Genomic DNA, 22,602 nt, shown 5'->3' with positions numbered 1-22,602 from the left:
TCTTATCCAAGTACTAACCAGGCCACGCCCTACTCAGCTTCAGAGATCTGATGAGACCAGGCTTTTCCTCATGTAATATAGCAGAAGTAGTACTTATATTTGTGTACTTGTACCATAGAGGGAGGGTTCGAGTGCTCCGAGGACAGATGTGGAGAGGAGAGGAACAAGAATCACGCCTGTCACTGCTCCGAGGACTGTTTAGAGCAAGGAGACTGCTGCTCCAACTACAGGTCAACATGTAAAGGTAGTTCTACTACCAAATACTACTGCTACTACTATTACTACTACTACTGCTACAACTGCTACTTCTAATACAGAGGATACTGCTGCTAAAGGTACATTTACTCTGAAATACTACTACTAATACTGCCCCACAGCTCAGCCGCTGCGTGTTGGGGTTCACTCCGGTGAACGAGAGGGTCGCGTCCCTGTGCCTTCGGGTCGGGGACAGGTCTCTCACTGTTGTGTCGGCCTACGGGCCAAGCAGCAGTGCGGAGTACCCGGCCTTCTTGGAGTCCCTGGGAGGGGTACTAGACAGTGCCCCAACCGGGGACTCCGTTGTTGTCCTGGGGGACTTCAACGCCCATGTGGGTAACGACAGTGACACTTGGAGGGGCGTGATTGGGAGGAACGGCCTCCCCGATCTGAACCCGAGCGGTGTTTTGTTATTGGACTTCTGTGCTAGTCACAGTTTGTCCATAACGAACACCATGTTCGAGCACAAGGGTGTCCATCGGTGCACGTGGCACCAGGACACTCTAGGTCGGAGGTCGATGATCGACTTTGTTGTCGTGTCATCTGACCTCCGACCGCGTGTCTTGGACACTCGGGTGAAGAGAGGGGCTGAGCTGTCAACTGATCACCACCTGGTGGTGAGTTGGATCCGCTGGCTGAGGAGGAAGCCGGACAGACCTGGCAGGCCCAAGCGCATTGTGAGGGTCTGCTGGGAACGTCTGGCGGAGCCCTCTGTCAGGGGGGTCTTCAACTCCTCCTTGATCCCGGGGGAGGTTGGAGACATGGACTCCGAGTGGGCCATGTTCTCCACCTCTATTGTCGATGCGGCTGCTCGTAGCTGTGGTCGTAAGGTCTGTGGTGCTTGTCACGGCGGCAGTCCCCGAACCCGGTGGTGGACACTGGAAGTAAGGGATGCCGTCAAGCTGAAGAAGGAGTCCTATCGAGCCTTGTTGGCTCATGGGACTCCTGAGGCAGCTGATGAGTACCGGCGGGCCAAGCGTGCCGCGGCTCAGGCAGTCACAGAGGCAAAAACTCAGGGTTGGGAGGAGTTCGGGGAGGCCATGGAGGAGGACTATCGGACGGCCTCAAAAAGATTCTGGCAAACCGTCCGACGCCTCAGGAGGGGGAAGCAGTGCTTCACCAACACTGTTTACAGTGCGGGTGGAGAGCTGCTGACCTCGACTGGGGATGTTGTCGGGTGGTGGAAGGAATACTTTGAGGATCTCCTCAATCCCACTGTCACGTCTTCCGAGGAGGAAGCAGAAACTGGGGACCCAGAGGCGGACTCGTCCATCACCCTGGCTGAAGTCACCGAGGTGGTTAGCAAGCTCCTCGGTGGCAAGGCTCCGGGGTGGACGAGATCCGTCCTGAGTACCTCAAGTCTCTGGATGTTGTGGGGCTGTCTTGGCTGACACGTCTCTGCAACATCGCGTGGCGGTCGGGGACAGTACCTGTGGAATGGCAGTCCGGGGTGTTGGTCCCTCTGTATAAGAAGGGGGACTGGAGGGTGTGTTCCAATTACAGGGGAATCACACTCCTCAGCCTTCCCGGTAAGGTCTATTCCAGGGTACTGGAGAGGAGAATCCGACCGATAGTCAAACCTCGGATTCAGGAGGAGCAGTGTGGTTTTCGTCCCGGCTGTGGAACACTGGACCAGCTCTATACTCTCCATCGGGTCCTCGAGGGCTCATGGGAGTATGCCCAACCAGTCCACATGTGTTTTGTGGATCTGGAGAAGGCATTCGACCGTGTCCCTCGTGGTGTTCTTTGGGGGGTGCTCTGGGAGTATGGGGTCTGGGGCTCTTTGCTAAGGGCTGTCCGGTCCCTATATGAACGGATCAGGAGCTGTGTTCGCATTGCCGGCAGTAAGTCAGACCTGTTCCCAGTGCATGTTGGACTCCGCCAGGGCTGCCCGTTGTCACCGTTTCTGTTCATTATATTTATGGACAGAATTTCTAGGCACAGCCAGGGGCCAGAGGGGGTCTGGTTTGGGAACCACAGGATTTCATCTCTGCTGTTTGCAGATGATGTTGCAACAGGTACTGGGGCGGTTTGCAGCTGAGTGTGAAGCGGCTGGGATGAGAATCAGCTCTTCCAAATCCGAGGCCATGGTTCTCGACCGGAAAAAGGTGGTTTGCTCTCTCCGGGTGGGTGGTGAGTCTCTGCCCCAAGTGGAGGAGTTCAAGTATCTCGGGGTCTTGTTCACGAGTGAGGGAAGGATGGAGCGGGAGATTGACAGGCGGATCGGTGCAGCATCTGCAGTGATGCGGTCGCTGTATCTGTCCGTTGTGGTGAAGAAGGAGCTGAGCCCAAAGGCGAAGCTCTCGATTTACCGGGTCAATCTACGTTCCTACCCTCACCTATGGTCATGAGCTCTGGGTAATGACCGAAAGGACAAGGCTGAAATGGGTTTCCTCCGCAGAGTGGCCGGGCGCACCCTTAGGGATAGGGTGAGGAGCTTGGTCACACGGGAGGAGCTCAGAGTAGAGCCGCTGCTCCTACACGTTGAGAGGAACCAGTTGAGGTGGCTCGGGCATCTGCTCAAGATGCTTCCTGGACGCCTCCCTAGGGAGGTGTTCTGGGCATGTCCCACCGGGAGGAGGCCCCGGGGAAGACCCAGGACACGCTGGAGGGACTATGTCTCTCGGCTAGCCTGGGAACGCCTTGGGGTCCCACCGGAGGAGCTGGAGGATGTGTCCGGGGTGAGGAAAGTCTGGGAGTCCCTGCTTAGACTGCTGCCCCGCGACCCGGCCCCGGATAAGCGGAAGAAAATGGATGGATGGATGGATGGATACTACTACTACTACTGCTACTATTACGACTACTGCAGAGCAGACTACTGTTGAACTGTAAAAATACTTACAGTATCAAGCTTCAGGTCCACACCTCCAGGAAAATAAACGTTAAACTGTGTGTGTGTTTCTTTTGACGTCTTCACAGAACAAATCACATGTGTGTTTGTGTTTTCCTCCTGAGGTGAGAGTTCGTGGGTACAGGACGAGTGTGAGGAGATCAGGACGCCCGAGTGTCCTGCTGGGTCAGTCCTTTCACTCATTCACTCTTTCAGTCTTTCAATGTATCCACACCTGACAGACTGTAGTTTAACACTGACAAACACATTTACATTATGCACAAAGTATTCAATGATTTGAGGCGACAGTAGACATGTTCGCCCTTTAACTTTAAGGTTGGTGGTTCCAGCCTTGCTGCCAGTATTGCATTTTAGTCTTGAGCACAATACTTAACCCTTATGATGTGTGTGAATGTGGCATTGTAGTGGTGGTGGTGGTTAGAAAGGCCATTGGCACAGAACTGCAGTCACATCCAGGTCAGTCTGCCCCAGGGCGGTGGTGACTGTACAGAGCACAATACAATACCAGATGTGAGGGTTGAATAATACAGAGTAGGGTCGTCACAAGTATCAAAAATCTGATACTAATCGATACTAAAACTATTACCAAAACTACTTACCATATTTTACGGACTATACATCACTCGAGAGTATAAGTCGCACCAGCGGAAAAATTTGTAATAATGAAGGAAAACACAGAAGACACAACACACTGGACTATAAGTCGCATTTTTGGGGGAAATTTATTTTACAAAAACTGAGACCAAGAACAGACATTTTATCTTTAAAGACAAATTATAATAATAATAAAATAGAGAACAACAGGCTGAAGAGCAGTACAGCACACTAACGCTAACACAACGAACTGAATACATGTTTGCTATGGTTACGTAAGATATTAACAGTTAAACAGATACGCTACACTAACGTAATATATGCCAGCTTGTCCACAAACACGAGAGACACAAGATTCTTTTCACTGATGTTTACTGTGGTCTTACGTCTTTAATAAAAATAATAATAATAATGCATTTTATTTATAAGCACCTTTCAAAACACCCAAGGACACTGAACAAGATAAAAATTTGATAAAAAACATACAAATACAATAAAACATGACAAAAAACTGATTGATAAAAGATGTGTGATTGGTTACAAGAGACAGGACAGTCTGAACAGGTGAGTTTTGAGTCTGGATTTGAAGAGTGGAAGAGAGTCTAAGGTGCGGAGATCAGGAGGGAGAGAGTTCCAAAGCTGGGGGGCAGAGTGACTGAAAGCCCTGTTCCCCATGGTCACAAGTCGGGCAGAGAGTACAGTGAGCTGGAGAGAGGAGGAGGAGCGGAGAGTGCGGGCAGGAGCAGCAATGTGGAGGAGGTCAGATATGTATGGAGGGGCTAGGTTGTATATTGCTTTGAAGGTGGTAATTAGTATTTTGAAGTTAATTCTCTGTTTTATGGGGAGCCAGTGGAGTTGTTGTAGGACGGGGGTGATGTGGTGGATAGTGGGGGTCCGTGTTATGACCCGGGCTGCAGAGTTCTGAAGGAGCTGCAGTTTCTGGAGGGATTTATTGGGGAGACCAAAGCGAAGAGAGTTACAGTAACCAATGCGGGAAGTTACAAGGCTGTGGACTAGAATGGCAGTGGTGTGAGGAGTGAAGGAGGGGCGAAGATGAAAGATATTGCGTAAGTGGAAATATGCAGACCGGGTGACATTATTGATGTGTGAGTGAAAGGAAAGTGTACTGCCGAGGATGACACCCAGACTCTTGACCTGAGGGGAAGGATGGACAGTTGAGTTGTTGATGTTCATTGAAAAGCTGTTAGATTTGGAGAGAGTGGATGGGGTGCCTACTAGGAGGACTTCTGTTTTGGAACTGTTTACTCTTTATCACACTTCACACCGTAGAACTAGCAAACACATCAAATATAACATAAGCTCTGGCTCATATTACATATACACACAAAACTGCATATGAATGCATGGAAAATATACATACCACTTTGGTCTGCTAGTAAACTAACCACTGAACCTAAAACTTTCTATTTTACTTTTCAGTTGTTTCTTAAATAGTATTTACAATATTTTTCCAAGTGTTTATTCTCAAGTTTACCCTGGATGTCACTCCAAATCAATAAATCCATTGAATTCTTCATCCTTGGTGTCACTTCTGAACAATTCCACCTGCTCCGGAGGTTGATGAAGGGCCACTCCGGAAGTAGATAGCTGCCATTCTGGTAAATAAGTCTAGAGGGCCCTTGCGCAGTTGTCAGTGCAACAATGACAAAGATGTGAAATTATGTATTTTAATAATTATAATTTCACATTTAAGTCACATCTGAGTGTAAGTCACACCCCTGGACAAAGTATGAAAAAAAGTGCGACTTATAGTCTGGAAAATAACATACTCATTTAAACAAGTGTCGACACTACGCGTAGCATTGTGGTATTGGAATCAGTATTGAGTCTATTTCTTTGTATTGAAATCGTGTTTGAAATCTTAGTATTGAAACAATACTAGTACAGCGTGAAACAGTAAATGGAAAACTATCCTGTGAGAAATATTTCTGGTTGGTAAAAGTGAACTTTCTTTGTGTATGTTCCAGGTTTATCCGTCCTCCTCTGATCATGCTTTCTGTGGATGGCTTCAGAGCCTCGTATCTGAAGAAAGGACGATCGGTCATCCCCAACCTGCACAAACTCAGTACGAGTCTGTTTACTCCTCAAATATATTATAGTCTTAAAAATGTGAAAACAGAAGTAGTTCATTTTAAACAGTTTGCAGTGGTCTAAAGTTATTCCTCACTTACTTTAAGCATTCTGAGTATCCTAATTACGCCCTGAGGAGTTTATAAGTACTTTTCACAACACTCAGAGACCAGACCACGGTAATGCATGCTAACACATACTTCCTGATTATCAAACAACAATACGCTTTATAATTAGATGCAGACAGTACACAGTGGACTTATTTTGACCTCAAGAGCTGTTTATAGAATATATTTGTACTGGGGCAAGACACATTTTACTCCAGTACATGGAAAACATCAGGTACAGAGCCTTTAAGTCTATCTGTTTAACCCTCACATAGCACTAGAGCATATGGAATTGTATATATTAATGATAATAATGTTTTGTATTTATAGGCCCTGTATTACACAAAAATTACTCTTATGAGCTTTAAGCCACGTTATAATGTTGTTACCACATCAAAAATATGCCCAGAGTTGTTTAGTTTTATTCACACATGTTTGGGTAACCCTTTATTATTATTCTGTCTACATCTTCAAAGCTCAAAATGCTCTTTTCCACCTTGATGTAATGAAGTGGTAGCTTTCAAGTTAACAGCCTCTTTTACCTTTAATTCACTAGAGACTGGCAATTCCAGAGCTGAAATGATCCAAATGATTCTAGCGAAGGTATATAGAGTTTAAAAACACACTGTATTATCACATGATGACATCACAATATGGAACAGGGTGTTCTCAGTTTGAGAGAAGAACTCAGCCTAAATATGCAGGGTTTATGTGTTAAACATGTGTGAATGAAACAAAAGAAAAGTCCAGGTCTATTTGTGATGAGGAAAGAAAATTATAATATAGATACAAATGTGCATAATATGGACACTTTAACTTACAGTGACAGTATTAACTCTACCACTACTTACTTACTTACTGCATAATATATCCATGGGTTTCCTGAGAACTTTTCACCACTCAAAAGACATAATATTTAAGTTCCATAAGTCATCCCGAATAACGTGTGTGTTTGTTTTTGTGTCAGGGACGTGTGGGACGTCCTCTCCTTACATGAGGCCAGTGTATCCGTCTAAAACCTTCCCAAACCTCTACTCTCTGGCCACGGTGAGTCTCTGCGGTTATAACATCTTATTGTACGACTCTTAGTCTGTATGGATGTATTTAAAGTGTGTGAATGAGAGCAAGAGAGAGTAGAGAGAGTGAGTAAAAGAGGGAGAGGAGAGGAAGTCTGTGTCTGTGTTGTTGGTGGCATCATGCTGGATTTATGTTTAGCAGTTACCATGGAGACATAGTGAACACATTAGCAAACACAGACTGATAAGTTTTGAAATCTAAATCTTACTACTCAAGAAAAATATACAATATAGATCTAATGAGCACATTTTCAGGAGCCTATGACCAATTCGAGCGTTCATGGTCTTGTTTAGGGGACAGGAAGAAGGTAGAGTGACTAAATGAAAAGTGTTTGCTAATGCTAGTTAGCTTATGACTTTGATGTTATTTGAGAGGGACTTGTTTAACAGCACAAGTCAGCTCACCTCTTGTAGTTCCAGCTATATCAGTTCTGTATGGTCAGATTGTGTTCAAACAAAACTCAGATTGAAGTCTTGTGTCACAGAGCATCAGACAGAGCAGTGCCTATAGTTAGCATCACCCCTATGGAATGTTGATGACATCTGCTTCCAAAGTTTAATATTTGTGTTCCTCCTGTGATCCACTGTGGGTTGAGTGATGTGGTGATAAAAATCAAATTGTGGTCTCATTGGTGTGACAATCTGCAGTTTTAGTGAAATGAGCTCTTTCTCTGTTTGAGCTAAAAAAAACATGTTTCCCCTCTCATTCCCCCATTGGTCAACCTCTGTCTGCTCTTAGTGAGTGAGAGTGGATTTAAAGTTAACATTAAGGTAAATACAACACTTTTATTTTTTTTTTAATGTTATACAGTGGGGCAAAAAAATATTTAGTCAGACACCAATTGTGTAAGTTCTCCCACTTGATGAGAGAGGCCTGTAATTTTCATCATAGGTTCACTTAAACTATGAGAGATAGAATGTCCATGTGTGGATGTCCATGTATGGATTTCTAATGAATTAATATGTAAATTCCTTGCTAAAAAAGTATTTGGTCACCTACAAACAAGCAAAATTTGGCTCTCACAGACCTGTAACTTCTTCTCTAAGATTTTCCTTTGTCCTCCACTCGTTACCTGTATTAATGGCACCTGTTTGAACTTGTTATCAGTATGAAAGACACCTGTCCACAACCTCAAACAGTCAGACTCCAAACTCCACTATGGCCAAGACCAAAGAGCTGTCAAAGGACACCACAAACAAAATTGTAGACCTGCACTAAGCTGGGAAAAGTGAATCTGCAATAGGTAAGCAGCTTGGTGTGAAGAAATCAACTATGGGAGCAATTATTAGAAAATGGAAGACAAACAAGAGCACTGATAATCTCCCTCGATCTGGGGCTCCACGCAAGATCTCACCCCGTGGGGTCAAAATGAACGGTGAGCAAAAATCCCAGAACCACACAGGGGGACCTAGTGAATGACCTGCAGAGAGCTGGGACCAAAGTAACAAAGGCTACCATCAGTAACACACTATGCCATCAGGGACGCAAATCCTGCAGTGCCACACATGTCCCCCTACTTCCCAAATAAATTCTTTAAAAATCAGATTTTGTGATTTTTCTGTATTTTATTTTTTCTCATTGTGTCTTTCATAGTTGCAGTGAACCTATGATGAAAATTACAGACCTCTCATCTTTTTAAGTGGGAAAACGTGCACAATTGGTGGCTGGCTAAATACTTTTTTGCACCATTGTGTCCAAATTCTCAAAGTAGCCACTCTTTGCTTTATCAAAAATATCTAATAGTTATTTAACTTTTCTACATAATTCCATATATCTTGCTTTATATAGTTGATGTCATCTCTGTCTGTATGTAAAGTGTAGAAAGTAAAAAATAGAAAGTGTAAAAAAACAACAACAATGTTTTTGACTGGTCGTGTACATGTATAAGATCAAATCTAAATCTGATCTGGTTGTAAGAAAATAGTGATATTACTTTTTGATTTGTGCCAGAAGCCCACCCATACTTCCCTCTCAGACGCTGAGAGGCTTCAAAGTACTGTCCTTGTTCAATCCTCTGCTCATGTCTTTGTGCAGGGCCTGTACCCGGAGTCCCATGGCATTGTGGGAAACACGATGCACGACCCAGTATTCAACGCTACGTTCACCCTGAGAGGACGCGAGAAGCTCAACCATCGTTGGTGGGGAGGCCAGCCGGTCAGTTAAAAGCCCATATTACACTATTTCTGATCTATAGTAGAAAGTTTCCTTATCACAAACCTGGAGTTGTGTTTTGTTTCATTCACACATGTTTAACACACAAACCCTGCATATTTAGGCTGAGTTCTTCTCACAGAAAACATTCTGCTCCACCTTGTGATTTCATGTTGTAATACAGGAAGTGCTCCACTGTGTTTAACTCCATACACCTTCACTAGAATCATTTGGATCATTTCAGTCCAGGAATTGTCAATCTCTACTGAACTAAAAGTAAAAGGTGCTGTTAACTTGAAAACTACCACTTCATGATATCACAAGATGGAACAGAGCATTTTGATCTTTGGAGATGTAGACAGACTAATAATAAAGTGTCACTCAAACACGTGCGAATGAAACAAAACACAACTCCAGGTCTGTTTTTGAGGAGGAAACATTATAACATAACTTAAATCTTACAAGAGTCACTTTTGTGTAATATGTGATCATTACTGATGCCACTGTGGAACATTTAAGGCACAGGTTCTGCATGGCAACACAAACGGTGGTGGAGCCGGCCATCAAACAAGTTACATAGTACACCTTTAAGCCATGCATCATTGGTCATAGTCATTGTATGTTATTTTTACTGACAATAATAAACTAAGAAAAACAGTTTCTTTTAAAATAAAAACTAGCATTGTCGTGTTTTGGAGGGCTGGCGATGTTCAAATCCCGCTCTCGACATAAAACATCATTGGTAGAGCAGTCAAATCCACTGATTCATAGGTTAGCGGTGCGATTCCAGCTCCCAGAAATGAATAATGTGTCCTTGGGCAAGACGCTTAATCCCTCTCACCCCCAGTGTTTGTGTACACTAGTGTATGAGTGTGTGTGAATGTGTGAGTGGTTACTTGACGTAAAGCGTTTTGAGTGCCTACAACATGGAAAAAATCTATATAAAAATGTGATCATTGACTTGTTGACCATGTTTCAAACTGCTCTGTTTCAGATCTGGATCACAGCAGAGAAACAGGGAGTGAAGGCCGCCTCCTTCTTCTGGCCTTGGTACTTAAGTTAGTACTGATTATCCTGCAGTATACTAACTAGAGAATATCATCTGTACAAACTAATATACTGCGATTTGTACTAACCTATAGAACCTGTATAACATTTAGCACTGATTATCCATCCATTTATGAATACATAGAATATCGTCTGTACAAACCTATAGAACTGTGGCTCTCAAACTTTTCACACCAAGTACCACCAAAGAAGTTATTTAGCTTTCCAAGTACCACCAGAAGTAAACCAGGTGTAACAGTGAACTACAGTGGTCCCCGGTTTATCATGGGGGTTACGTTCTAATAATAACCCACAATACGCAAAATCCGTGAACTAGTCAGCTTTATTTTTTACAATTATTATATATCTTTTAAGGCTGTAAAACCCCTCACCATACACTTTATACACTTTTCTCAGACAGGCATTAACATTTTCTCACATTTCTCTCTTGTTTAATTAGTGACTCTCATGTATTTCACAGTTCCTCTGACCGTGCCTATTCGTCCTGGCACCGCTCCGCTGTAGTGACGATCAAACATTTATGTAAATTTGGCTGAACACATTCTGTGCTGTACAGGAGACACGGCACGGAAGAGGCTGATTGATAGTGATCTACTGTCCCTTAACCAATCAGAATGCAGAACACAACGCACGTTCGTATGATGTAAAACATGCAAAATTACACATAGCGAGGGACAACAGTAGATAGTTCTAAACAACAAATGATCCATTGGAATGCAGAAAAGTATGTAAAGTTAACTCTAAATCAGGCAAACCCACAAACTGAACAGCTCCAAGTACCACCTGAAGGGCTTGCATTACGTGTGCCACAGATTGAGAAATACTGCTTTTGAATGTGATCCATACAAACCTTTAGTGTATTATCCATACAGTATTTATACTATAGACAGTTTAACCTTTTCACTGTGTATTCACTGTTTAATCCCGAGTTGTATTATTTTTTACATTACTAGCCTTTTAGCATTAGCCTGTTGTTATCATGAGGCTGTCTATGTAACTCCTCAGTTGTCCAGCTATGATCCATTGGCAGAAACTGGTTCAGTAATATGTCTCAGGCACAAGTCACACTTAATGTAGCTCATTAGACCTAGCTAACAAACAAACAAACTGTAAACAATAGGTGTGTTAGTTTCATTGTAGTTCAATCTGACCAAAACTGAACAAGTGGGTTGGATGAGCAGCCAGACATCTTCACTCCTACAACTTTTTTGTCCAGTTGACAGATTTGAATTTTTCTTTTACTGTACTTTATTATTAGACTGTTAGCATAAGGCTGTTAGCATTAGCCTGTTACCATGACCTCAGCGTCACGTGGAGCTGAACAAAGAATGTAAATAAAGTCACACATGACGTTCAGCCTAGAGTTTTGCTCAGACTGTGGACGTTTAGTCAGAGGTTTCTTTCTTCTTCTTTTATTCTTTTTTATGCATTCATTTATTTAGGCAAGGCCAGTTTATTTGTATAGCACAATTCATACACAAAGTAATTCAAAGTGCTTTATAGAATAAGAAAGACATTAAAATCATAATGCAACAAATCAAAACATAAATAATCATAAAATTAAAACCTTTCAGTCATATGCACAGCTAAAAAGAAACAACAAGTAGAGGCCTGTCTCACATCTTCAGGAAGACTGTTTTTAGACAGGTTTTAGTTGCATAAAACTGAAACACTGATTCTCCATATTTAGTCCTGGTTCAGTCCTGGTTTAGTCCTGACTCTGGGCACCAGCAGGAGGTCGGTTCCTGAAGTCCTCAGAGTGTGGAATGGTTCATGTGGCTCTAACATGTGGGAGATGTACTGTGTCTCCAGTAGGTTAGACTACTGTAATGTCCTGCTCACTGGCCTCTCCAAACAAGCCTTAACACAGCTGCAGTACATCCAGAACACTGCTGCTCAGGTCCTGACTAGAACCAGGAGGTACTTCACACATGCGTCCTGTGCTCAGGTCTCTGGCTCATGTGGCTCAGAGAGCAGACTTTAAAGCAGCTCTGCTTGCAGCAAGTCTCTCCATGGACCAGCACCAAAGTACATGGATTCTCTCCAAGTCCAAGTCCAAAGTTACAGTCTGAGTCCATTATTACCCCTAGATTTCTAGCCTAATTTGAAGGTTTTAGAGCAGGCATTCAAACTGTGACCCAGGAGCCAAATGCGGCCCTCAGACCAATTTTCTTTGGCCCTTAAGCTTCTCGGTGAATTGGCCCATATTACCTTAAACAGTACTTTTTTTGCAGATAGGATGGGGCCATACCGTTTAGGGTTTTGTATGTCAGGAGGAGGACTTTGAATTTGATTCTAAGCTCGACAGGAAGCCAGTGCAGATATTTTAGTACAGGGCTGATGTGGTCTCTTCTTTTAGTTCCTGTTAGGACTCTGGCCGCTGCATTTTGGACCAACTGGAGGCTCCTTATAGAGCTTTTGGGGCAGGCGGTGAGCAGAGAATTACAGTAATCAAGTCTGGAAGTAACAAATGCATGGATGAGTTTTTCAGCATCATTTTTAGGGAAAATATTTCAAATTTTAGTTATATTTCGCAAGTGAAAGTATGCGGTTTTACAAGCTAAGTTTATATGGGCTGTGAATGAGAGATTTTGATCAAATAGGACTCCAAGATTTTTTACAGTAGGGCTAGAAGCTATACTCACATTGTCGAGTGAGATTATCTGGTATGACAGAGAATCTCTTTGACCTTTGGGACCAACGACAATGACCTCTGTTTTTTCAGGATTTAAGAGCAGGTAATTCAAGGTCATCCAGGTTTTGATGTCCTTCACACAGGCACTGACTTTATCTATTTGATCAGTCTGATTTGGTTTCATTGATAAGTACAGCTGAGTGTCATCAGCATAGCAGTGAAAATTAATGCCATGTTTTCTGATAATGTTACCCAATGGCAACATATACAGAGTAAATAGGATTGGGCCAAGCACAGATCCTTGTGGAACACCACAGGCTACTTTAGAACAGGGAGAGGTGCTCTGGTTTATACTAACAAACTGGTACCTATCTGATAGATAGGATTTAAACCATTTGAGGGCGGTCCCTCTGATTCCAATGTCACATTCTAACCTCTGCACTAGAATGTTGTGATCAATGGTGTCAAACGCTGCACTGAGGTCCAGTAGGACCAGGACTGAAGCCAGCCTGTTATCAGCAGCTAGTAATAAGTCATTTGTTACTTTAAGCAGTGCAGTCTCTGTGCTGTGGTGAGCTCTGAATCCAGACACTTTCTCTATGTTTCTGTTGCCAATTATGATGACTTCAGTCTTGTCTGAGTTTAGCTGACGAAAGTCGTTTTGCCTCCACACACTGATCTTTTGGATGCAGTAACAGAGTGAATCCATTGGTCCATATTCACCTGCTGCAGTGAGGCATAGATCCGAGTGTCACAGTGGGACACATTATTGCTGTGTATTAACTGACCTAACGGCAGCATGTAGAGATTGAACAACAGGGGTCCCAGAATTGAACCTGGAGCACCCCACAGATCAAGGATATGTGATCTGTGACACAGTTTCCATTTTTTGTGTTTTTCTTTTCTTTTTGCATTTTTCTGTATTTTAGCTTAACAAATGACTATTTATTTCCCTCTTATTTTAGTGGGTATTTAGTGGGTCAAATCACCTTACTTATATGTCAAGTCTTGTCTTGTGTATTGTATATTTTCTGTGTTGTCTTTACTTTACTGCTACTACTGCTGCTGTACCTGTTCTGTTCCTGTCAAAAATGAGATGGCTCATCTCAACTTTATCCTTCTATTAAATAAATGTCAAATGTAACTGCTGTACAGCTGTGTCAGCCAATTGATATTTATGAGTCTGTCTGCAAACAACATTAATTTAGGGCTTAACTAGTCTTAACCTTGTACTACACCTGATGTTGTACTTGGACGGATGTTTAAGCTTGTTTGAGTTCATGCTGACTACAGTGAAATACTTAATGTCTCTTTGACAGTTTCTGCTACTACAACTTCTACTGCTGCTATTGTTACTACTACCTCTACTACTACTATTGTTACTAGAACTACTACTGCTGCTCATACTACTATTATTGCTATTGTTACTACTACTTTATGTCTCTTTGAGCGTGTGTTCTGCTTTGTTCAGGGTCATTCCTCTGGAGAGAAGGATCCTGACCATCCTCAACTGGCTGCACTTGCCGGACAACGTCAGGTAGGTCCCTGTCAAACCACTGTGCCCACAGATAAGACGCATGAAATAAACATGTTAAACACAAACTATAAGTAAAACAAACATATTAAACACATTGTACATTGAAATATTTACACTGATTTAAATGTGTTTCAGGCCATATGTTTACGCGGTGCACTCAGAGCAGCCGGACACATTTGGGCACAGACTTGGACCTCTCAGCAGCGAGGTATGTGATTTCATTCTAACTAAAACTGTTTAAATGTAGCACCATTCAAAAATATTTAACGTGCTTTACATTGCATTATTTATTCATTCTGTGTTGTCACGATATTAAAATTTCAAACTGAAAGGAGGAAGGCATTGACTCAGTGCTCAATAGTGAATATGATACCAGAATAAAGATTTAAGAAAAACAATTTTTTGTCAAAGAATGTAATTTTCAGAATAATAGTACTTTCTTACTTTTTAAAATCTTCTGTATTATGAGGTCTTATATTTACTCTGGTAAAGATCAAAGTGACACTAAAACTGTTCAGGAAAAAACACATGTGGTGTGAGTGTGTGGAGTGAATGAATAATGTACTATAAAGTGCTTTGGGTGTCTTGAAAGGTGTTATATAAATCTTCTGCATTGTTATGATATTTTTAAGTATTATGTCTGCACAGTTGGTTGTATTAGTGGTATTGTGTTGTATATTGCAGTTGGACAACCCTCTGCGTGAGATCGATAACGTCATTGGACAGCTCATGAATGGTCTCAAACAGATGAACCTTCATCGCTGTGTCAACGTCATCATCGTCGGGGACCACGGTAAGAAACAATACTTTAAAAATATATCATATTAATTAAAAACAAAACAAAAAAACAACAACAACAGTAAGATAATTGTGAAGAATTATGGTTATATGTTATTATATGTTAAAATTGATTTTACATAATATGGATAATTTAGGTTTCTAATATTTTTGAGTCAAAATAATGTTAAACACAAGACTTTACAGGCTGTTTTCATTTCTCACTGTCTGAAGAATTTTTTTGATCAGATCACTGTTAGCCTCAAACAGATTATAGTACTATTTAAAATGTTCCAAATGACCTGACAGTAAAGTATGTGAGACGTATGAGTGGCTCTAGTTTCACTGCTGTGGCAGAGCTTAAACATACACTTCAACACTGTATTCTCTGTGCTGCGGCATAGCTTAAACATACACTTTAACGCTATATTCTCTTTGCTGCGGTGTAGCTTAAACATACACTTCTAACACTGTATTTTCTGTGTTGTGGCGTGGCTCAAACGTACACTTTAACACTGTATTCACTCTGTAGCACTGTAGCTTAAATGTTCACCTAAACACTGTATTCACTTTGCAGTGGTGTAGCTCCAACAGACACTTTAACACTGTATTCTCTTGTGGTTTCAGGGATGGAAGAGGCTCACTGTGACCGTACAGAGTTCCTGATCTCATATCCTCTGAACATCGACGAGATCAACCTCATCCCAGGATCACTTGGACGGATACGACCCAGAGACCCCAAATCTCCAACATGTACGGCATTACTACTATTACTGCTAATGCTAGTACCATATGAGTGATCCTGCTACTAATATTACTACTGTTACTGCTACTACTACCACTACTACAAGAGACCCCGCATTACCAACATTTACGGCAATACTACTACTACTGCTGCTGTTACGGCTACTATAAGGCACCCCAAATCTCCAACACGTATGACACTAATACTAAAAATACTACTGTTATTACCACTAATTAGAATGAGTCACAAAAATCAAGCAGTAAAAAATAATGTATGACAATAATGAGACAATTAAGTGGTATCGAAAATGTGAGTTCATTGAGTGCTAATTTTGAGTAGTATCCATCCAGCCATCCATCCATTTTCTTCTGCTTATCCGGGGCCGGGTCGCGGGGGCAACAGTCTAAGCAGGGACTCCCAGACTTTCCTCACCCCAGACATTTCCTCCAGCTCCTCCGGTGGGATCCCAAGGCATTCCCACGCCAGCTGAGAGACATAGTCCCTCCAGCGTGTCCTGGGTCTTCCCCGGGGCCTCCTCCCGGTGGGACATGCCCAGAACACCTCCCTAGAGGGGAGGGCAAACCACCTTTTTCCGGTTGAGAACCATGGCCTCGGATTTGGAGGAGCTGATTCTCATCCCAGCCGCTTCACACTCAGCTGCAAACCGCCCCAGTGCCTGCTGCAGGTCCTGGCTCGATGAAGCCATCAGGACAACATCATCCGCAAATAGCAGAGATGAAATCCTGTGGTTCCCGAACCAGACCCCCTCCGGCCCCTGGCTGCGCCTAGAAATTCTGTCCATAAATACAATGAACAGAACCGGTGACAAAGGGCAGCCCTGGCGGAGTCCAACATGCACCGGGAACAAGTCTGACTTTCTGCCGGCAATGTGAACACAGCTCCTGCTCCGGTCATACAGGGACCGGACAGCCCTTAGCAAAGGGCCCCGGACCCCATACTCTCGGAGCACCCCCCAAAGGACACCACGAGGGACACGGTCGAATGCCTTCTCCAGATCCACAAAACTCCCATGAACCCTCGAGGACCCGATGGAGAGTATAGAGCTGGTCCAGTGTTCCACGACCAGGACGAAAACCACACTGCTCCTCCTGAATCCGAGGTTCGACTATCGGTCGGATTCTCCTCTCCAGTACCCTGGAATAGACCTTACCAGGAAGGCTGAGGAGTGTGATTCCCCTGTACCCTCCGGCCCCCTTCTTAAACAGAGGGACCACCACCCTGGTCTGCCATTCCAGTGGTACTGTCCCCGACCGCCACGCGATGTTGCAGAGACGTGTCAGACAGTCCCACAACATCCAGAGACTTGAGGTCTCGTCCACCCCGGAGCCTTGCCGATTTATTTTGAGTAGTAATGGGGCAGAAAATATTAGTATGTCATAGACTAATGAAATTGGGTACACCCACCCTTTATGTATCCCTGAGCAAAAAAGTATAAGGGGACCACACGGTAACAATGATGTGAAGGCAGCCATTCTGGATCTAATTATAGATGTCAGACGTCCAAAATGTAGCATTCATACTTTAAGGGTTTTTATCCGATGGATTCCTAAACTAATGGAGCATCATCAGGACATATCCGGGATCAAAAGTTGTTCAAATAATTAACATAAGTCTCAGGGTGTGGTGATGATGAGCATTTAACGAGGCAATCATTTTGAAAGCATAAAAATTCTGCAAACATGATGTAGCATCTGTGTATTTTAATGAGCTGGAAAAAATTATGTGTCGATTAAAATTCTGTCTTTAAAAATGTCTCTCCGGCGCCCCCTGCAAAGTTACTATTACTAATAATACTAATGTTACTACTACTAATAGTAAAACTACTGTTACTATCACTACTATTCAGATGGAGCAGAGGAGAGGGTCAGAGGAGCAGAGGAGAGGGTCAGATGGAGCAGAGGAGAGGGTCAGATGGAGCAGAGGAGAGGGTCAGATGGAGCAGAGGAGAGGGTCAGAGGAGAGGGTCAGATGGAGCTTTTTGTAAATCTTTTTGTTTTTCCGTAGACGACCCTCGCGTGGTGGTGGCAAACCTCACAGTAAGTATTGGCGCTTTTGTGCACTCGAGTACTATTGGAGGGTAGGACTTTACTGTTCTCTGACCTATGCTCCATTATTTTCAGTGTAAAATGCCCACTCAGCATTTTAAACCCTACCTGAAGCAACATCTACCCAAACGGCTCCACTACGCCAACAACAGGCGGATCGAGGATGTGCACCTGCTCATGGAGAGGAAGTGGCACGTCGCAAAGTAAGGAACAAAGAGTATGAGGACTTAAAGGGCCGATACCTGATGTTTTCCCATGTATTTGAGCAAAATGTGTCTTGCCCCAATTCAGATATATTGCATAAGCAGCTCCTGAGGTCAAAATAAGTCTGTGTTCTGTCTGCGTCTAATTATAAACCATTTTAATATCAGATAATCAGGAAGTGCTTGCTAGTTGTTGTTAGCTTTACTGTGACTCTGCAGTGGTCTCAGAGTTGTCAAAAGCACTTATAATAATTAGGATGCTGCTCAGAATGCTTAAGATAAGTGAGGAACTTTGGAATACTGCAAACCATTTAAAATGAACTACCAGTAGTTTTGTTTTTCTACGTTTTTTTAAGGCTTCACTCAAATTGTAATGAAAAATCATGTTTTAGAATATCATTTGTTGTGTTTTGTTTTCAGGAAAATGCGAGAAATTGAAAAGTTGAGGACTCGCTGTCTTTTCAATGGAGACCACGGCTTTGACAACAAAATCAACAGCATGAGGGTAACAAACTGCCACAGCAGTATATGAAATACTGACCAAATGATTTCAAGTGCATTTGACTGATTAATATATTTTTCAAATTCTGACGTGGTTTGGTGGGATAGTACTTATCCAAAGTAGTTATCATAGTTTTAAATCAGTTAATCAGCAGTTTGTGGAGGAAAGTAAAAAAAAAAAAATATACACTAGTAGTAGTCCTCTGTTCTAAAATAGAATCCCTTTACCTATGTCATTAGTGTAATCCATAGACTATATATATATATATGGACATAGCTAACCTGCTAGCCACCTCGTTCCAAGCAGGAAGTGATCATGAGCTGCACTTCTGGCTCCATCAATTCTGACTCCAATTCACTTCACATTGGAAAACTGTGGCCCCTCTCTCTGTAGCTGTTGCTATCACACTCGTCATTTTGGTCTGAAAATGTTCATATTAACCAACTCTACATGATCCTGGAGTTTTTATTTTGCTATTGTGTCCGTAATTCAAGATAGGAACATTAATGACAGACAAATCAACTGCCTTCTTCCCCCAAAGTTGCTGCTGCGGCTGCTCCCTGCTAAAGCAGCAGTGCGGGCGGGAAGGGGCGTTACCTTCCACATCTTCGCTCAAGATTGGCTCTTTGGTTGCTATGATACGCATGGTCAGAATTCCAAATATGGAGTCTGGCTCCAGATTAGCCCCTATAACTGTTAGTATCATTCATTTGACAAGAGCCGAACACTGTGAGTGATGTCACAGTCAATTAGGCCACTTCTTTGTACAGTCTATAGTCTAATCATAACTATTGTGTAGTCTAGACACATTTTGGCCTTGGGTAACAGTTATGGAATTACCTCTACATATGTAATATCTACTGCCCTTGTTCAAATAGGAAGCAAAATTATAATCCTCACCCAAATTACCAAGCTAGAAAAGAATAGGTGCATTTTTAGTAAAATCTTAAATGTAATGATCTACTGAACCTCTCTCTCTCTTTCTAAATCTAGTTTAATTGTTCTCGTTTCGTTCTCAGACAATCTTCATCGGTCATGGCCCAAGCTTTAAGTTCCGTAAAATGGTTCCAGAGTTTGAGAACATCGAGCTCTACAACGTCATGTGTGGTATGTGTTTATATCTTATATACTCTCTGTAACCCTCTTCTAATGAGATGAAAAGTCTTGCAGTGGGACTTTAACCCTGTTCTAATGTAGTGTCCTCCTCAGAAACATCCCTGGATTGTGTTTTGTTTCAATCACATGTTTCAGTAGATTTAGATTTAGATTCATGTAGATTTAGATTTAGACTCCCCCTGCACAGCTCACAGAGCACAGCTTTGTCCAATAAAATCTAAAATCAATTAGTGTCAAAAGTATAAATAGTAAAATTAAATATATAGAACCCCTTTTTCACTTTGGCCTGTTGGACTCATAGTTGAAGTCATGGTGTCCTTTAGCACACCCTACTGGCCAATGAGCATACTACGTCAACTGTAGTTCGGAACGTTTCATTAAGTTGAGTTGTTGTCCTGTGCTCTGGAGGCCATATTGCTCAACATGTGCTTTTGCAACCAGAGAGGTCAACTGTTGTTGTAGAAGTTTGTGCATGTGAGGACGTAGCATGCTTAAACAGCGCATGACAGATCTATGGAGGAATCATTCTGTAAAGCACTTTGAATTACTTTACAAATTGTGCTATACAAATAAATTTGAATTATTTTGAGAAGATTTCTAGTGAGTGCACCTGTGCAGCAGGAAACGACAACAGCAACTCCAACTTTCAAGACAATTGAATGAAATATTTCGCTTTAGCTTCATGTTTCTAGTGATTACATGTTATAATTCCAGTCATTTAATCAGACAGTGAGCTAACTATGAGAGATAGAATGGAGGAAAAGAATCCAGGAAATCACATTGTAGGATCTTTATGAATTAATTGGTATATTCCTCGGTAAAATAAATATTTGGTCACCTAGAAACAAGCAAGATTTCTGGCTCTCACAGACCTGTAACTTCTTCGGCTCCAATGTCCTCCACTTGTTACGTGTATTAATGGCACCTGTCCACAACCTCAAACAGTCAGACTCCAAACTCCACTATGGCCAAGACCAAAGAGCTGTCAAAGGACACCACAAACTAAATTGTAGACATGCACCAGGCTGGAAAGACTGAATCTGCAATAGGTTAGCAGTTTGGTGTGAAGAAATCAACTGTGGGGGCAATTATTAGAAAATGATCACAAGAACGGTGAGCAAAAATCCCAGAACCACACAGGGGGACCTAGTGAATGACCTGCAGAGAGTTAACAAAGGCTATAATGAGTAACACACTATGCTGCCAGGGACTCAAATTTTACATCCATTTGGATGATCCAGGAGAGGATTAGGAGAATGTCATATGGTCAGATGAAACCAAAATACAACTTTTTGGTAAAAACTTAACTTGGACGTGTTTGGAGGAGAAAGAATGCTGAGTTGCATCCAAAGAACACCATACCTACTGTGAAGCATGAGGGTGGAAACATCATGCTTTGGGGTTATTTTTCTGCAAAGGGACCAGGACGACTGATCCGTGTAAAGGAAAGAATGAATGGAGCCATGTATCGTGAGATTTTGAGTGAAAACCTCCTTCCGTCATCAAGGGCATTAAAGATGAAACAAGGCTGGGTCTTTCAGCATGACAGTGATCCCAAACACACCACCCGGACAACGAAGGAGTGGCTTTGTAAGAAGCATTTCAAGGTCCTGGAGTGGCCTAGCCAGTCTCCAGATCTCAACCCCAGAGAAAATCTTTGGAGGGAGTTGAAAGTCTGTGTTACCCCAAAACATCACTGCTCTAGAGGAGATCTGCAGGAGGAATGGGCTAAACTACCAGCAACAGTGTGTGAAGACCTTGTGGAGACTTACAGAAAACATTTAACCTCTGTCATTACCAACAAATGGTATATAACAAAGTATTGAGATGAACTTTTGCTATTGATCAAATACTTATTTTCCACCATAATTTGCAAATAAATTATTTAAAAATCAGTGTGATTTTCAGTTGTCTTTTTTGTGATTTTTTTTTTTTTTTCATTCCGTCTCATAGTTGAAGTGTACCTATGATGATAATTACAGGCCTCTGTCATTTTTTTAAGTAGAACATGCACAATTGGTGGCTGACTAAATACTTTTCTTGCCCCAATGTAAGTGCAAGTGTAAACCATGTTTCGGTAAAAAGACAAAACATGGTTTGACAAAAACGCACACAGCTTGAGCTCTGGAACCCAACTCCTTGAGAGGGGCTGGACTCTCTATTTCTCTGGCATTGCTTGTGAGGAGCTGGGGTGGGCTTGTTTATTGCCTCACAGCTCAGCCGCCACGTGTTGGAGTTCACACTGGTGAGCGAGAGGGTCCCTACGCCTTCGGGTCGGGAACAGGTCTCTCACTGTTGTGTTGGCCTACGGGCTGAAGAGCAGTGCAGTGTACCCTGCCTTCTTGGATTCCCTGGGAGGGGTAGTAGACAGTGCACTGACCAAGGACTTTGTTGATCTACTTTAGGATTTCAACGCCCACGCGTGTATTGACAGTGACACCTGGCTTTCAACTCACTCCTCTGGGAAAGCTTCTCGCAGATCCCAGGAGTGTTCTCCACCTGTATTGTTGTGGCCGCTTTTAGCTGTGGTCATAAGGTCTGCGGTGCTTGTTGTGGCGGCTACCTCCAAACCCACTGATGGACACCAGAAGTAAACAATGCTGTCAGGCTGAAGGAGTCCTATCGAGCCTTGCTGGCTTGTGGGACTCCTGAGGTAGCTGTCAAGTACCAGCAGGCTAAGCGGCAGGCTAAGCATGCTTTCACAGAGGCAGAAACTCTAGGTTGGGAGGAGTTCGGGGAGGCCATGGAGGAGGACTATCAGGAAAAACACAAAGTCAAAATTAAAAGAAGAGATAAAATCATTAATTAAAAATGATTTGTTACATAA

The 22,602-nt window shown here is 42.7% G+C and overlaps 1 protein-coding gene across 1 annotated transcript in view; it reads left to right on the top strand.

Annotated features, from left to right (window-relative positions):
• The window catches only part of LOC117378395 (ectonucleotide pyrophosphatase/phosphodiesterase family member 2-like), a 51,783-nt gene that overhangs the window by 9,894 nt on the left and 19,287 nt on the right, over window positions 1-22,602 (top strand). Inside the window, exons 4-17 of the mRNA XM_055225119.1 lie at window positions 119-244; window positions 3,211-3,271; window positions 5,689-5,786; window positions 6,866-6,945; window positions 9,010-9,129; window positions 10,121-10,176; window positions 14,301-14,366; window positions 14,502-14,574; window positions 15,051-15,159; window positions 15,771-15,896; window positions 17,914-17,945; window positions 18,030-18,157; window positions 18,578-18,662; window positions 19,679-19,766. Coding sequence (XP_055081094.1) covers window positions 119-244; window positions 3,211-3,271; window positions 5,689-5,786; window positions 6,866-6,945; window positions 9,010-9,129; window positions 10,121-10,176; window positions 14,301-14,366; window positions 14,502-14,574; window positions 15,051-15,159; window positions 15,771-15,896; window positions 17,914-17,945; window positions 18,030-18,157; window positions 18,578-18,662; window positions 19,679-19,766 — 1,248 coding nt within the window. The remainder of the gene's footprint in view (window positions 1-118; window positions 245-3,210; window positions 3,272-5,688; window positions 5,787-6,865; window positions 6,946-9,009; window positions 9,130-10,120; window positions 10,177-14,300; window positions 14,367-14,501; window positions 14,575-15,050; window positions 15,160-15,770; window positions 15,897-17,913; window positions 17,946-18,029; window positions 18,158-18,577; window positions 18,663-19,678; window positions 19,767-22,602) is intronic.

The sequence above is a fragment of the Periophthalmus magnuspinnatus genome, chromosome 11 (genome assembly GCF_009829125.3).
Source record: "Periophthalmus magnuspinnatus isolate fPerMag1 chromosome 11, fPerMag1.2.pri, whole genome shotgun sequence".
Classification (NCBI taxonomy): Eukaryota; Metazoa; Chordata; class Actinopteri; order Gobiiformes; family Gobiidae; genus Periophthalmus; species Periophthalmus magnuspinnatus.
Note: the sequence above shows the minus strand (reverse complement) of the source record. Positions and strands in the feature narration are given on the sequence as shown.